This window comes from Chelmon rostratus, chromosome 6, assembly GCF_017976325.1.
Source record: "Chelmon rostratus isolate fCheRos1 chromosome 6, fCheRos1.pri, whole genome shotgun sequence".
Taxonomy (NCBI): domain Eukaryota; kingdom Metazoa; phylum Chordata; class Actinopteri; order Chaetodontiformes; family Chaetodontidae; genus Chelmon; species Chelmon rostratus.
Genome location: NC_055663.1, coordinates 24,910,377 through 24,927,429, shown reverse-complemented (window position 1 = coordinate 24,927,429; position 17,053 = coordinate 24,910,377). Strand labels below are relative to the sequence as shown.

At 43.3% G+C, this 17,053-nt stretch overlaps 1 protein-coding gene across 12 annotated transcripts in view; it reads right to left on the bottom strand.

Annotated features, from left to right (window-relative positions):
* LOC121608557 (pleckstrin homology domain-containing family A member 7-like) overlaps positions 1-17,053 on the bottom strand; it is a 133,189-nt gene that overhangs the window by 1,827 nt on the left and 114,309 nt on the right. For 6 of the 12 annotated variants that reach the window (XM_041939877.1, XM_041939878.1, XM_041939879.1 and 3 more), the window contains 16 exons: positions 16,516-16,599; positions 13,472-13,525; positions 12,003-12,068; positions 10,538-10,618; positions 9,750-9,899; positions 8,510-8,611; positions 8,226-8,337; positions 7,845-7,975; positions 7,504-7,698; positions 7,266-7,356; positions 6,441-6,532; positions 5,244-5,504; positions 1,626-1,799; positions 625-758; positions 408-541; positions 101-122 (listed from right to left, as the gene is read on the bottom strand). In XM_041939877.1, coding sequence (XP_041795811.1) covers positions 101-122; positions 408-541; positions 625-758; positions 1,626-1,799; positions 5,244-5,504; positions 6,441-6,532; positions 7,266-7,356; positions 7,504-7,698; positions 7,845-7,975; positions 8,226-8,337; positions 8,510-8,611; positions 9,750-9,899; positions 10,538-10,618; positions 12,003-12,068; positions 13,472-13,525; positions 16,516-16,599 — 1,883 coding nt within the window. Of the gene's footprint in view, positions 1-100; positions 279-407; positions 542-624; positions 759-1,625; positions 3,109-5,243; positions 5,505-6,440; positions 6,533-7,265; positions 7,357-7,503; positions 7,699-7,844; positions 7,976-8,225; positions 8,338-8,509; positions 8,612-9,749; positions 9,900-10,537; positions 10,619-12,002; positions 12,069-13,471; positions 13,526-16,515; positions 16,600-17,053 lie in introns of those variants that run through there. The other 6 variants (XM_041939881.1, XM_041939883.1, XR_006006921.1 and 3 more) reach the window with 5 other exon arrangements.

The window sequence follows — 17,053 nt, the reverse complement described above, 5'->3', positions numbered from 1 at the left end:
CAACAATCTGTGCACGTTCCTGCCCAAAAACCAAACAGCAACACAGTGAACACAATGAATCCACACCAGCCACGGGTCTACCTGGAGCAGACGTACTCACCGGCTCTGCAGCCACTCCGTCCCTGCACACCGGCGACAACAACAAATCACCTGCTGCTTGTCTGAGATAATAATCAACCTGAGACGACTCCACACATGTGATTCATCTGTCTGATGAGAATGGACTGGCTGCAGATTTGTTACTCAGCAGCAGAAAGTTGCTTCAATGGCAGCAACTCCTGCAAATTCATAAAGTGTGTTTGCGGTTTATTAAAGTTGGAGTTTAAGGGCGTGGAGAGAGCAGCTGTGATGGTGTATTTGAAGGGCTCGCGGATGCAGTGTGTTAATGAAGGTGCGAGGGCTCTCACCTGCCACCAGCTTGCTCTTGCGTGAGGCCTCGGAGGCCAGAGCGTGGGACACGTTCATGATCCTCTGCTGCTGCTGCAGAGCTGAGTCCAGCTCGCTGAAGTCCAGCGGTGCGGACGGCTGAATGTTCTGAACGCTGTGGGCGGGACACAAACACTCAGGCGATGAAGCACGACACAGAAAACAAAAGCAGCATCCGACTCAGCTTAGCGCTCCTACCTGGATCTGGCCAGCAGGTTCTTGATGCGCTCGGCCCGGTGGAAGCGCTCCTCCAGCTCCTCTGGACTCAGAGGCTCGTCAGAGTCAGACTCGATGTAGCGCTCTGGGATGGGAACTTTCTGTGGTTTGGACAGCTGCATGTTGGACAGACAGGAAGTCAGTCCCACAATATGAGGACAGCCATGTTGAACCGGATGTTTACTTTGCTTATAAGTATTAAATAACTGACTTATGTGAACAGAGGCAGCAGAAAATTCACCTTCATGTATTTACATTTTCCCCATTCACAATATTCACAATACAGTGAACCTGTCATTTGAAAAAAATGGGCTTTTAACAGGTTTTGAAATACATTTCATTGATGTTTGAAGAAAAATGACTATATAAACTATATGAAATTAGAATGTGGATGCTTCTATATTAAACTTACATTCAACACAGTGGATTTGAAAATGCTGCTGACTGAGAGTTCTGCTATTTTTAAAAGCAAACTTTCCTTTTTAATCTGGTTTTTCATTGAACCTTAGTTATTTTATTTATTTCTCTTTCCTTCATTCATTCATTTTTTTTTTTGTGCCTGTTCTACTTGGTTCATCCTTTTTTATTGTACTTTTATTTTCTTGTTTCCCTCATCTTCTCTTTGTGGTTTTACTTTTTACTGTTTTATTCTCTTATTATTTTTCACTTTATTTTCCCTTTAATGCCCCACCTGACACTTCTGGTTTGACTCACATAAATTGTAGTAACTCTATTTTATTATCTATTAGATTTTATGAATCTTTCGATTTTATTTGCTTATAGTGAATTTCTGTCTATTGCAGATTCATGAACAGTTATGATGGCGTGTCCTCATTTCCTGTTCTTGTTGAGTCAATATTTTTAACATCTTTGAGTGGATCGGGGTGGCGTGCGGGGGGTGGATGTGGGAATGTTTTCTCTTTTGTGTGTTTTTATCGTGTGTTTTGCGTTACATTGCTGTGTCTGTGTGTGTGTGTGTCTACCTCTCGGCTGATATCCAGGTCATAGTCGAGAGGCTCCACATCCACCTCTCGTATGCGCGTGGCCGTCACCGTCACCCACTCATCTGATTGGATCCTCCCTCTCTCTTTCACCTGATTCCTCCCCTCGTCGCTCTGACCTTCGGCTCCAGGTCGCTCCTCCTGCCAATCAAACACCTGCACGTGGCAGGAGTCAGGTTTACACAGCCAGGTGAAAATCTCTTTCTTAGATGTGAGTCAGTAAAGTTAGAGTAAATAAAAATGAATCATTAAACCTTAGTGCTTCTGGGATTATTATTATACATTATTATTTTCATTGAGCCATTAATATTATTGCCACAAATGAACCAGATTTTGATGCCTCTACCAGATTACTTCATAGGTCAACATTAGATCTGCATATAAAGTAAAGCCATCACAATTTCAGACAAAGGGTACTCTTTTTAGAGTGGAAACTATTGATTAATCAGTTATTCAACTAGCAGTGAATTAATTTTGATAATCAATTCATCAATTAAGAATTTACTGGTTCAGCTTCTCAAATTTTAATATCGTCTACGATGGTGAATGAAATATCTTTGGGTTTTGGACTGTTCATCAGGAAAAAAAGCAATTGGAAGATGTCATCTTGGGTATTTTTACAATTTTCAGAGCAAAAGATTAACTGAGAAAATCGTCTGCAGATAAATCAGTGATGAAAATAAAATGCTAGTTGCAGCATTAGTGTTTTTATAGATCAGTGAAGGTTAATAATAAAGACACATGTTTATATTCTTCAGTAAAGTGAAAGACAAGGTAAGCCCACATGGAGCAGTGTCAGGAAACAATGGGGTTTATGGGGAATATGAACTCTAGCATTAGCAGTAGCGCTGTGTGTATATACTGTATGTATTAAACATGTGACGTCTCTGCAGTGAGCCTTGGCTCAGGTAGAGGGAGACAAACACTAAACTGAAAAGGAGACGAATATGATGAACATTTCTGTGCAACCAGGATTAATTACAGCGCGCCGTTCATCCAGGGATTTGACAGGATGGTGTTTAGAATCATTACCACAGCGCAGACCCAGGAAGATGATTAGTCTGTGTTTCTGGAAGCTGTAATTACACACATACCACATCCGATGGACTGCATCACATTTGCATCTATGAAAATACTTTATTCTCTTATGTGTACTCTGTGTGTGTGTGTGTGTGTGTGGTGAGGGGTACTTGAGTGAGTAATCATCCAAGGAGCATCAAAGCCATGCATACATCCTTCCCACTCCAGTAGCCTGCAGCGGGGTCTGATCTGCTGGCGTGTTCACATGCTCTGAGAAACTCTGCATCACATGCCTCGTTGTGCTCAGGAGAATCAGTCGCACAACAAAAGGGTGGAGCGAAAGAAAACCATGCAGACACATCCATCACACCCCCACCAGATTAGGAAGAACACAGCCAAGAGGAGGTTCAGAAGCAAGAAACTCTTTATTGTCGAGTGCAAATCTCTACATGATAGAAAAGAAAAGGGAGAAGAGTTGTGCGTTGCTTCTCAATTACATAGAATTAGGTGGTGATTAGCAGTTCACTTCTCTAAGTTCTCTACTATAATTCTACTCTTCCACTGAGCAACCTCCTGTAACTATTTTCTCTTTGATATGATATATTGTACGGAGCTGTGGAAGGATAAAAGCAGTATGGCGGAAAAGCTTTCAAGATTAATACTTGTCAGAAAAGACGAGGAGCGGACAGCGTCGCCACGGAGAAAACTTTACTGCGTGTTTTCAAAAGTATCTTCTACCTGTACAGTTCTGCAGTAACAGTGACTTCATCATTTATCGATGGAGTCATTTATCAAGCAAAAGCACACACACAAATGTTTGCTGCTTTTCTGTTTTAAATCTCTGCAGTCCAAATGTTCACCTTGTTATCTGGGAAACTGTTCGCTAATTTTCACCATTTTCAGAGAACTCTTTGGCAAAAATATCAATGACATGCGTTTCACAGTGGTAAAATACTGCCACTGTACCTTTCCTTTCTTACTTTCCACACAAGTTTCCCATGACAAAGCTGTCCGCTCCCTGTTCACACTTGTTTTTTACTTTCCTATTGCATTTCAGCCCAGTTACATGAACCTGTCCTGTATATTTATGATGCATAAAACAGCACAGCATAGGCCACTTAAAAGTACTCAGATGTGAGTACAGATTCTCTGCCCAACTTTAATGGTGGCAATGCAATTATCAACCACTTTCAAACGCTGAAATGAACCTTGTAGTCTGTACAAGAAAAGGCTGCATTAATGAGAGTGTTAAATCAAATATAAAATGGTGTAAACATGTTTTATGCTGGTGGAGGAGAGGAAATCAAATATGCTCTGGCGTTTGTGGTTATGTGCACTAAAAAGAGGTGAGAAGCAGCAAAGGATAACAGACTATGTATTGCTCACTGTAGCAGGTTGATTTGATTTCAAAGATTTCTGGGAAATTTAGTTTGATTACAGGCAGATCTCACAGCAGTCTGGTTACGAGTTAGTCTGTAATCATAAGACCAAACTGGTAGTTATTCTATGTCACGTAATCTTAATGGAAGACTTTGACATTTTGAGTTTCACGGTATTACTTCTGCCACCCGGGCGTGTTAGCATTGTGAGCATTCCTTAGAGAAGCCAAGGGGCACCAAGGGGTGAGCTAGATGTAGCTTAGCCAAATGTCAAAGTATTCCTTCAAGGGGTTAAAAGCGGCAGCGTCGCCTCGCCTCTCGCACTGAATTCTGCTGCCGCGCAGACAACCAACCTCAAAGCTAAGTCTCGCATCGTTTCTGTGATTCTGAGGTGGAGACGCACCGCGATCCATTCGAGTGTTGATCAAGGAGGTAAATTTGGGACAAAGGCAGAAAAGATCGTCAGCAAAACAAGGCACTTGGATTTCATTTGGAGAAAAGAAAGAAGGGAGGTGTGATCATGATTTTTGCCACTAGCGTTGCCTCTTTCTTCGTTTCATCAACCTGAATACTTTTTTTCCCCCCAACATTTCCCCCACCTGTCTATATGCTCTATATACCAAATCTCTACAAAATATAACTGTACAGCTGTATACTGAAAATATCCCTCAGTAAATAAATAAAAGTGTACAAGTACACAGTATGTAGATGTACATAAATGGGCTCTTCTCTCTACGTTCTGGTGATAAAAACAGAGAAAGGAGGGCAGTGTGGTGCCGTCCATTCCCTTCTTCTCTCAATGGATTTACATTCAGAATTGTGTCAGTGAGGTCCCACCAGGGGGCAGTGGAGACGAGGGGCTGAAGTGACCCCTGAACCTTTAAAAAAAGTAAAATAAAATAAACAGGGAGTGACACCGTCCCAGTCCAAAACTAGCCAAGCATCCCCCACAATCCCCTGCGCTCGTTTTGTCTCCCTCTGTTCTTAAAGCATTAACCAAGCTAGCTAACCGGCCCTTCAGCTTGTTAGTGCTTACAGCTAACGTCAACAACCACCGGTCACACAAGGCAGAGCGTGCTAGCGTGTTAGCATTCCTGCTGGGTTAAGTTGTGGCTGGGGGCTGCAGAGTGGCATAGCAGCAGTGGTGGAGGTGGTGCTCCCTGTGTCTGCTGCTGCTGCGCGGGGGCGGGGGGTAACGTACGGAGGCCGGAGGGTCGGAGGTGTTGGAGGGCAGCCTGGAGGAGGAGGAGGAGCGCTGGGAGGTGGTGGAGGTGGAGAGGCCCGCGCAGGAGCGTTCGCCCTGGCTGAGGTTCCTCTTGCGCTCGCGAACTAGCGCCTTCTGGTGGCGCTTCATCCGCTCCAGCTGCTCCTCCGCCGTCATCCGCCCTCGAGTCTGACTGCTCGGGAGCTGCAGGGCTTCTGTAGGTGATGACAGACGCTCCAAGGCACTCTTGGGTCTCTCCTGCTGACGGAGGGAAGGAGGGAAGACACAGAATACAGAGAATTGGAAGGATGGAAAGGAGAAGGAGGCTGATAAAAGAACAATTAATCCTTCAGTTTGTCTGAAAATCTCATTTATTTTTACTGTGCTTACATGTTTTTAGTGTACTATATATTCTTTACTGTTATATTCATCTTCTACTGTGCAACAGCACCAAGACAGCGTCTTCTATTATTCATATCTTACTCATGTGCAATTCAAATCCACTGTGAAACTGATATATGCAGAAATATGTTTTACACTCTTCCATATATATTATACATAGCCTCAATAGTTGATTCTATTTTGTATTTTTTTTATTGTCTATTTGTTCTTTTTCTACTTCTCCTTTTTGGGATCAATGGGATCAATAAAATCTTATTAAAAAGACAAGAGATAAGAAAAACATGGTTTTCATTTGACAGGAGTGGAATGAAAAATTATAATCTGCATAGTAACTAAACTGTCAGACAAATTAATTAGAATAAAAAGTACAATATTTACCACTGAGAACTGGTTGGATACAACTAAACTGCACTAAATGGAGATACTAATGTAAAGTACGATTTGTACTGAAGTACAGTACACAGAAAGTCTACAACCTGCATATCAGATGCTGCCTTACCTAATGTTTGTATTGCGCATAATCAATCAAATAATAAAAAATAATCACAAATACTATCCAGAAAATTTAAATTGTATTTTTAGGTATTGACTATAACATATGAGGAGGTTGTCCTTTGAACTGTGTGTTATTCAGAATCTTTCAGTGTCGTCAAAGCTCACATTTAAACCCCGACACTTGCTGTTAAACCTACAATTAAAACTGAATTTCCAACAAAACCAGGCCTACAAACTTTGAGACACCCTGACTTTCTCCATCGATATCTGCAGACCACCCCTGACATCCTGACTCACCCTGGCTGCGGAGCTCCCGGGGCCTCTCCTCAGGGTGACGTAGGACGAGATGGAGGTGGACTGGTTCTGCCGAGATGAGGAGCCTAACAGACCTGTTCGGTAGCAACGGGACAGGAAGTGAAAGCACAGTGACAGGATGCACAAACAAACATCTCATTCAGGGTAACAATGTAGGAAAAGTACTTCAGGTAAAACACAAGGGTTAGAAGATCTGCTCACCATCCTGTATGAGGAGTGAATTATTACATTATATTATTACAGTATGTCTCAACAGTGGAAAGATAAATGCCTCCACTTAATTACAAACATTACAAATATTTACAAAATCAGAGTCTTTATGAAATAATGTCTGAAGATTTAGAAGAATTTTCCGAATGTTCCAGATGGTGATCCGAGGAGAATAAATTCTATTACTGAGAGATCATTTATTAGCAAACTCAGAGCTACATTTTTCATGTTTTAACGGATGAGTCCTCTGGTCTGAACAGATTGGATTTCTAATGAAAATATGTGTCTTCCTGAACACAATCACACCGCAATGCATAATCAAAGTTTTGATTAATTTAATTAAAGTTTGGCAAGGACTTTTTTTTCTTCTAATCCTTTATAACAAAACCCATTCTGCTTCCACATATCAAAAGTACGAATAACCACCTGTTGCTCTACTCTAAATCTTTGAAGAATGCACAGAAATGCACTAAGATAGGATGATATCTTAAAGATGGGATGCTTCCTATGCCTGGAAATCACAAGTCACAAAAAAATGGACTGAAAAAGGTCTGTATTTCTGTGAAATGTCTGTATTTCATGTTACTGTTCAGGTACCTTTGCTCTGGAAATAGTCGACGTCAGACCCGGCGCTGAGGTGGTTTATTCCTGGCAGCTCTGGTTCACTCAGGTACGACCGCAAGTCAGTCTGAAAGCATTGAAAATTAGAGACAAAGACCAAGTGCAGACAAGCTGCTGGTGCTTTTTGGCTAAAATAACAATTTGGAGAATAAAATATTTCAATTTGAAATCAGCAAAACTGCATTTACAAGCTTCAAGACAACAGTAAGCATACCTTACAGTCTCCATTGACAACGTACTGCCCGCTCTCCCTGTCCCTCTTCCTCTCATCTGACTGGCGTTTCAGCCCACGCACCGACGTGTGGCGTATGACCGAGGCCTCTTTGGGGAGCGGCGGCACCACAGGGGGCGTCTCCTCGTAGTCGTAGAGGCGAGGCAGTGGTGGCCTGGGCGGGGCGGTGTCCTCAGCCTGGACAGCGAGCAGGCGGAAAAGGATTAAGCTCTGCTGTATCGCTGATGACCCTTTTAAGGTGAGGGTTTCTGATGTGGAAGCACAATCAGACTAAACCCAGCAGTAACTCCTGCAGCGTGTCGAAGCGGAAAGGTGACACTCACCCACTTTGGCACGGTGCTATGAGGCAAAGTGTGAGAGGGGATGCTGGGGATGGAGCTGCGAGGAGGAGGCTGGACCTCTGTGCTCTGAGAAGGCACTGCCGGGTCTGACACCGAAGGCACTAGTTTCCTCTCTGGTGGAGCGTGTGAAGAAATCAAGGCGTAGCTTTTAAATGTGAGCAGGACTGAATGGGACTCACTGGAACATCTGATGAATACATTACGGCTGGTTGCCTACACACTGTATTCAGTCAGCGTGTAGCCGCTCTGGTAACTGTTAATGAATGCACCGTAATCTCTCTCTTTCCATCTTTGTTATGACCTGTTAACACTTTTCTTAAAAACTGCTCTGATAATAAGTGCTCTGTTGCTGTGGTTACCAACCTGGATTCTGTACAGAGTCGATGGTGATCTTGTAGTTGGCTTTGCTGGCACTCAGTCCCGCCATCACGTCCTCGATCCTCCACAGCTCGCGCTTCATCTCACTTTTCTCTTGCTGCAGTAAACAGTAAACAGTTTAATTGTGTGGACCTATCAATGAAAACTTAAGTACAAACTAAACACAGACTGAGCAAAGCCACATGCACTGAATATAAAATCCAGCCTATAAGAACGTGCGTTGGCAGCTTCCAGGTGAGCCTGATCTGAGCTGCAGTACCAGCTCTCACCTGCGGGGTGGCGCTGTGGTTCATGTGTGCCTGCAGCGCTGTCCTCAGCTGCTCCACAGATCTCTCCAGCCTGCTGTACTCCTCCCAGGCGAGCGCCATCTCCTGCATCACACAAACACACACAAAAAGTCTATATTACAGTCTGCAGCACACGCGTGTGTGTGTTATCATTCAGATTTTTATTTTGTATGTATACACAGACTTAATTACTGGGCAGATGCACACATTCCTAGAAACATTTACAGTCCTATAAATGCACTAATTTTAGCACAAAAACATGCATATTTTGCAAACATTTGCCACTACGCAATGTATCTACTGGATACACACTTTGTTGTCCAACCTGTACTGCATATATTAATCAGAAAGAGTGGACCAAGAAACATTGGCTACCAGTCAGTAGTGAGACCCATAATTCTCTCTTTTTGTGCATAATAGCGTAACGTGATGAGTATTGTCTAGGTCGGGCTTCCTTTTTATGTTTTGGCACACAGTTAATTATTTAAAACTACTGAGGAGGGAAAGTTCTCGACACCCAGAATCTCTGGAATAAGCTCCGTCATGAGGTTAGTGGGACGGGGCCCCTCTGCTCCCTCCGGGATACAAATGAACCAAGTTGTCGCTGACTCCTGCTTTCAACATGAAAGCATTTGTCCTTCAGCTGCCTCAGCGCTTTCGTTTTTAATTCGTGGAGGTGCTCCAGTTGTTGGATGCGTTCAAGAGCGTCTGTCAGGTTGCTCAGCTGTCACCTGTGGATGGTGCTGGCAGAGTCTGTTTATCATCTCTCCCATCTCACGGTGCAGGCTTTGAAAACTTGCTGTCTCAGAACGTATGACCTCAATTTCTTGCCTCAGCTCTGTGCAAGGGGTGGAAGTTTCTGCCGTGAAGTCCGTCAGGACAACCTCACGGGAAAGCCGAAGACCACCCTTCCCCATCTTGTCTCACACGTTAGCTTAGCTGTCCTTCACTCTCACTGTTTTCTAGTTTATTTCTTCCTGGCTGTCAGAGTGTCCGAGCAGGGTGAGGCAGATGGTGAATTTTAAACAGCATCACATCAGAAGCCTATACTGGATATATATGTTAATTTTAGAAAAATATCCTTATAAATATTCTGATAGATTTCAACCATATTCCTCCACACTGCACTGCACATATAACATATTGTGCAAAATGAATGCAAACACACACACACACACACACACACACACACACACACACACACACATACAGGCATACATACCGTGGAGAGGCGTGATATTTGGGCCCTGATGGTGACCAGATCTTCCTGCAGCAGCCTCTGCTGATAGGCGATCTTGTGGGTGTGGGCCGGCTGCTCCTTGTACTGCTCCATCTGCTGGTGGGACAGATCCAGCACACTCTCCAGCTTGTCCTGAAGGAGCGAGGAGTCACGCAGCAGGAGGTCAACTGAAGCAGCTAAGACCTGCTTCCTTTAGAGAGTGTGCACAATTCAGCAGGTAACACTCATTCAAAAATGCCTCCAGGGGGCAGCATGTTCCTACAGTGACAGTCGCGAGCACCATGAGAGCTCATGTTACTTCCTCTTACTTTCTTACCTCCTGAGCTGTATATGATCAGGCTTTCACTGCAGACCGTAGAGTATATTTACTGTACTGCATTTTACCTTTCAGTGTGTTCGCCTCCCTGACGTGAACTTTCAGTCTGAGCTCTGTTTGTTTCTGGACTGGTCTGATAATAGTGAGAACCATACTAGCTTTTCTAGTCAAGAAATGGATAGTCAGAGTCTGCGAAATCAATACCCCGCCTCCTCCATGACTGAATGTTGAATGTAGAAAGAAAAAAATGTGCTGCTATCTTCTCTTCAACAGCTGAATCATCAAACTGCACTGCAGCCGAGTAAACTTTGTCTTTGAATGTTGCTCCATTATTGTAATACTTCTTCTAATGATCAGACATTTTGCCTGTTGACTCAACAGACTGACTGAGAGCGGCTGCTGCAACGAGACGGCGTGATTGATTGAGAACCTGCACAACAAGCAGAGCGTGTACCTTGTCCTCCTTTAGGGAGCTGATCCTCGCCTCCAGATCTTTGAGGGTCTTGTCCTGCTCACACAACCGACTTAACTTCACCTGCAGGGGGAGACACAGAGCTGAGCGGGACAGGAGCGAGACGTTGTAGGAATTGTACTCTCTCACAGATAGAGCACTTCTCTAGTCTGTGTTGACCTCTGGTAATTAGGTGGCCCATTAACTTAATTGCAACTTCTCCTCGTCTCTGCAGCTGTAGATAAATTCCTACGTGTACAAGAACCTGCATCTGTGTGTGTTTGTGTATTGATGTGTTTATGTGCACGCATACATATCTGTTTTTGAATGTTTGCATGCATGCATGCAGGTTAGTAACACTTAATATTCACAGTCCCGTAGCTCCCCGGGTCTCATTCGGGTGTAATTACTGTGAGTGAGGCCATTACACAAAGTGGGTGCGACCCACCTGACACTTTTAATTACAGTGTCAGGGAGGCTCTGAGCCTCGTTAATTAATCCCAGATTAAACTCTGCAAACTTCAAGGCAAAGGTTGGATCACTTTATCATCCTGCGGTAAAACAACAACACAGCATTCATGTAATGAGGTTGTGACTGAACGGCTTGACATGAACAAAGTGCTTATCCATATACGTTTTTACACTCAACTCCAGTTTTTATATTCCATCAAATAAATTATTAATCCTGTTTTTGTCTCCACGGTGATGTTGCTGTTGGATCTAATCAAATATTCATCGCAGACAACACTCTCATAAATTGTTTAAACTGTTGCGTATGAAGCTTATACTGAGAAATACTTTCACAGGAGTTATAAGACTGTTTGAAAAACCGCAGGGAATTGTTTGGATTATCAAACTGAAAGAGTTATGGCAGTTATATATTTACACTCTCTTCATTCTGTTTTCAGCCTTGAAGCTAAGAGGAGAAGTGCACCAAATCCTCCCACACTTTTTCCACAACATCCACACTTTGTTTTGCCCTAATTACCCTCACTTTTCTCCCAGTTGAACCACAGCAGTCAGTGCCGCTCCCCTAAACAAACTAACATTTCATGCTCCCTCGTCCAGAGTGGAACAAAACAGAACAAGACAGAACTCAGAGGGTGAAACTGAAGGCTGAGAAATCCTATACCTCTGTTATATTAATGATACATACACAAACAGCAAATGTTTGGATACATTAGCCAGATTTCTTTTCATTCAAGTAAGTACAATATATGATAGAAATAGTAAAAAAACATTCAAAGATGTCCTCCAGTACCTCGTAATATTAACAAATATTTTGAAGTAACATTTTCTTGCCCAACAGCTTCTTCACTTTCACGTGTTATCTTTAGACATCCTACGTATTAACAGACAAACAGGAACAGAAACATAACCTCCTCGACAGTGTAAAAAAAAAAAAAAAAACACTTCGGCCTGTACTTAACACAGCCAACATTTCAGAAGCTACTCAGCTTGTACTTACATCCACGTCACTTTCTGCAACCTTGACAGGTTTCCCTGACTCCTTCAGCGTCTGACTTCCAGCTACCTGGAAATTGCGAGATAAACATTTCCGAATGTTAGCGGCGCGGGGAAAGAAAGCGTCTGAACTGTGAAACGATGGGGCTGAAATAGAGGAGATACAGGACACAGGGACCAGCTACGAGCTACAGCATTACTACGGATCTGTGACACGTTCTCTTGGCCTCGTGTACATGACAATGTGAGTGAGCTTTGGCACACAAAATCAGCTCTTGCCGCAGCAACACAATGGCTATGGACACACTTTGAAGCCCTGCACAAATTGACTAATCCATTAAACCTCTGTACACGATGAAATTGCAGTTTTTTGGGGGTTTTTTGTGAACAGGAAAGTCTTTGTTTTAGGAGCACATCCTGGACTTCCTGAGTTCAGGGGCTCACTTTGACTTTCATTGGGGTTGCTAACAGGGTTCTACAGTGCTAGAATAACCTCCTCAAACACTCTTTTCAAGTTTTAATAATGATAAAATAGTGTGCAAATTTAACAAGGAGAAAATCCCACTGATAACAGCTCTTTCTCGTGCTTGGAAGTTATTAGCTGAGGCGTACATTTGCTCCTTTTTGGAAAAGAGTGGAGACATGACACAGTAGAGCCCTGTGCTACTGTCAAGGAGGTGCAGCGTTTCAGAGACGATGGTAGAAGCAGCTGGCTTTTCAACCACCGGGCCACAGCCACAGCCACAACACATGCACTGCCGAGCCATCCCATGCCCACTTTTTAACAGCATCGCCAACATCACCACATGGGAGCGGGGCGGACAGGTCAAAGGTCACATGGAGAGATGACATTTGATGCCATTCGAGCGGTGAATGCAGCGCTGTAAGCAATGGGATGGTCTTTCTAGAACAAAGACTCTCTAAACACACACACACACACACTCACATACAGACTATACACATGCATCCCTACTCTGAACACTGTAGAGACATGCACAGGTGTAAATGCACACAATCAGTCTTGTACACACACCAGATACAGACAAACACACACACCCACATACACAGACAGCTTACGTTCGTTAGAGGCCTGAGAGGCCCAGCAGTGCAGTGCAGTAGTAAACTGTGAACTGCGAGGATCAGGGGCTCTAGAGCTCTGATCTGGGAGTCAAGATCACAAAGACACAGAGCCGCAGTCACAAAATGGCGGCTGCTTTCGTGAGATGCTTCTAAAACCACACAAGATTTCAAAGTCCACTGGGGACAGTTTGTCTCGCACGGATGCCAGAACATCTCTACCCGCCGTGCGCACGCTAATGTCTCGGGTCAACAGTTAGAAGTGTTTGTCAGTGTTAGCTTGAGCTAGAGACAAATCAGAAAAGGCACAGCAGAAACAGACTTGGACAAAAGCAGAAGAGTTCAAATAACTAACTAGAGGTCACAGGATGAGCTCTGTTCATCTCCATATCTCACCTTCAGGTCCAGATACTCCAGGTCCTTCTTCAGCTGCATGTAGGTGTCATCAGCCTGGAGGGTGACAGACATGTGAGTGTGGATTATTGATTTGTGTCAACAGCAGTTAAATCATTCACCACCTGAGTTACCTGAATCTTACAAAGCTTCACTGACAAGCCATCTAATAGGATGTAGTGACATTTGTGCATCAAGTATGAACTGCTGTTATGTGTCTGTGCCAACATGCACCGCACACACACTCGCACACACACACAGTAAAAACACGTCCAGCTGTCGTCTCACTAGATGCTCCCGCTGCAACAAATGAAACACCAGCACAAACCAGATCGATCAGAAGCTGCAGATCTCGAAACATCGCTGAATTCGGCTTTTCATTCAGCTCACAACAGAGAAACAGACTTCGGGACGGCCGAAAAATGAAAGATTCACGAGTCAGAGGACCAAACGGACCAACACATCCACAGCCAGCCGGTTAGCCAAAGCATGGGATGGCTTTGTGGACGTCGGAGAGTTAGTAGCACAACATGCTATGGACAGTGTCACTAGAAGCACGATATGGAGACTGACCAGCCAAGAACAGCACATGGAAAAAGAGGCGGATGGTTCTATGACGGCGGCCGGGCCAGCGCTCACAGATTAACCATGCCTGACGTCACACCACTGAGCACGGGGGCTGTCGGGTAGAGGTTGCCACTGATATACTGACACTTGGCGAATGATGCTGCCGTTGTTTTAACTTTTGTGCTTTGGTTTGTCTTTATTTATCCCACGTTTTGATTTGTGTTTACAGCTTCCTGTAGGATCAACTGGGAGTTACAGGTCTGGCCTAAGAGTGTGTCTAGATGTGGAAGGAGAGGATTTCAGTATCAGTGAATATGACTGCCATGTTATGGACCTTTAACCTGCTTAATAGATTATATTACAATGAATTTGTATGAAATTTTGATGTGATGTAAACATCTTAGTGATGACATTGTGTTTGCAGAAAAATGTGACAATCACGGTGAAAACTGATGCTTTGCTTTCAACACATTCAGCTTTTCTTGGTCAGATCCACTTGAGGTAAGAGGTGGGATGGTGGGGGTCAGTGGAGGGCACCAAAGTCAGAATGTTTTAAATTGTACACATGGTAGTTTGATGGTATAACAGGTATGTCAGATCATGTTTTAATTTAAAGGTTTTATCTTTTCATGTACAACCCTGTACATGTGCAAACATAAATAAAACAGAAAGTGATAATTTACTCATCTTTGTTGACATCGACAGCACAAAGACAATGTATTTAATGTTTGAGGTCATCAGCTTCATTGATTTTTGTAAATATCTGCTTATTCTGAATTTGATGCAGCAACACGTTTCAAACAAGTTGGGACATTTGCAACAAAAGACTGGGAAAGTTGTGGAACGCTCCAAAAACACCTGTTTGGATCATTCCACAGGTAAACAGGTTGATTGGTAACAGGTGATAGTATCATGATTGGGTATGAAAGGAGCATCCTGGAAAGGCTCAGTGGTTCACAGCGAGGATGGAGCGAACACATGATTAGATAAAGGAGACTAATACCTGGACTCAGGAACACTTTGTAGTTAAACACAGTTAGTTTGCATATGATTGCATTATGTCTTTATAGGACGCTCCCAACTTTTTTGGAATCAGTGTTTGAGTATTAGACAGCAAAAAATGTTGTCTGAGTGTATTTTGATGTGTTCCTAATTTGAGATCCCAGTTTGGGGTCAACGATGTACAAGCAAGTTGCATACAGCATATTTAGAAAAATCTTCTGCAGGAGGTTAAATGTCATTGGGATTCATCCTCTGACGACTAAGATTACCTAAAGCAAGTGTAATATAAGTCCAGAAATCACAAAATCTTCAAATCACAGTGTTGGACAATTCAAAATTGTGAGAGTTTCCTCAAAATGATTAGAATCCATCATCTGGAAACAAAGAATGTCCAATTTGTGACCAGATGTCAGAGAAAGACATTTAAAAAGTCGCTGAGGTGTTTGTGGCGGACAGACAGACTGACGGACAGACAAACTGACTAACAACACATCCAAAGAGCCAAGAATAACAGACAACAACAATCACATGTCTGTGTGAGAACATGTTGAAGATTCATAGTCCAAATTATATGAGATATGAAATAAACAGAGAGGAAAAAAACGAACTGTAGATATGATTTAAGTGTAATGCAGCCCTGCAATATGTTTAGTGGCAACCTCTACCAGCCCATGGTACAATGAGGGGTGGGCAGGCAGGCGTGCCGCGGGGGGCCCCCACCTGGGTGTTGAAAGAGCCCAGGGGAGCTGAGAGGCCCACGTGTCCGAGGTGGGACACAGGAGAGGGGACGGAGCTGAGGAGGGGGCTGGTGCTAGTGGTGGTAGCAGTGACGAGTTGGCTGTGGTGGTAGGGCTCTTTGGGGCCGTTGAGCCGCTGCAGGTGGGCTAACGTGTGCTGACGTGCGGAGGCCATCTTGGCCTGATGCCGGCGCAGCTGAATGAGGAACAGGGTGAGCTCCTCGGGCTGTCAGGCACCACAGGACATTAAATCTGGCATCAAAACTGACCACACCAATCTTCAGTGAAACTCCTACTGTTTTGAAAAAGACACCTTAGCATTCACGGCGCTAGTAGCCACTTGGCGGTGCAGCTGGCCAAATCAAACAAGCAGTTAAATTTAGGAGGATTAATGGTGTTGAAACAAAAGGCAGAACTCACAGCAGCACACTGTGCATGACAGGAAATGTCTCCCACATGTTCAGCTACAGCCGACTGGCTCATGCTGAAAAAGCTACTCAAGATTTGGTCAATATCTGTTAACACCTTGTTTTCGTGTAGAATGAGAATAAGAAACATATTAGTGGACTCTGGAAGCTGACTGCGAGATCGCATTACACATCGCTCCCAATCCAGGCCTCTCAAGCCTTCAAATGCTCCAAATAGTTCTCACAATAATTCAGTCTAATCTAATGTAAATGTCCAAATATTTAGATTTTCAGTACACTACAATACATGTTATGTTTTATTTGCAGGACGTACCGTTTTGCCATGAAGGCTGGGTGCACTGACTGTGTGTGTGATGTAACCAGATGGAGGCATTGACCGTCTCTCGATGGTAGCAGCCTGACAACACACACACAACACATTTTATATACGCTGTCTGGAGCTGGGAACAATATATATATATATATATATATATATATATATATATATATTATTCTGTACAATGTGTTAGAGGAATTACAGAATAACGATGGTCCAACCACAAAAAAAAGAAAATCAGCAAAAAAGTGAAGAAGGCTACAGCTCTTCTTTTAGAGGATATAATGATTGACATGACCTCAAAAACAAAATACTGTATTATTTATTATCTCTGGGCAAAATTTAATTGCTTGTGGTTGTGGGAGAGTGGGAGTAAATTTGCATATTTGTGTGTTTTTCCACTCAATTTCAAAAATGTGATAAGGAAATAGTAACAGAGCTGCTCATTTTTCATCAGTTTGCATAAATGTGACCAAAGTATCTATACATATATTTATTATCATTATTCAGTACGTATCTATTTTCTACATAGTTT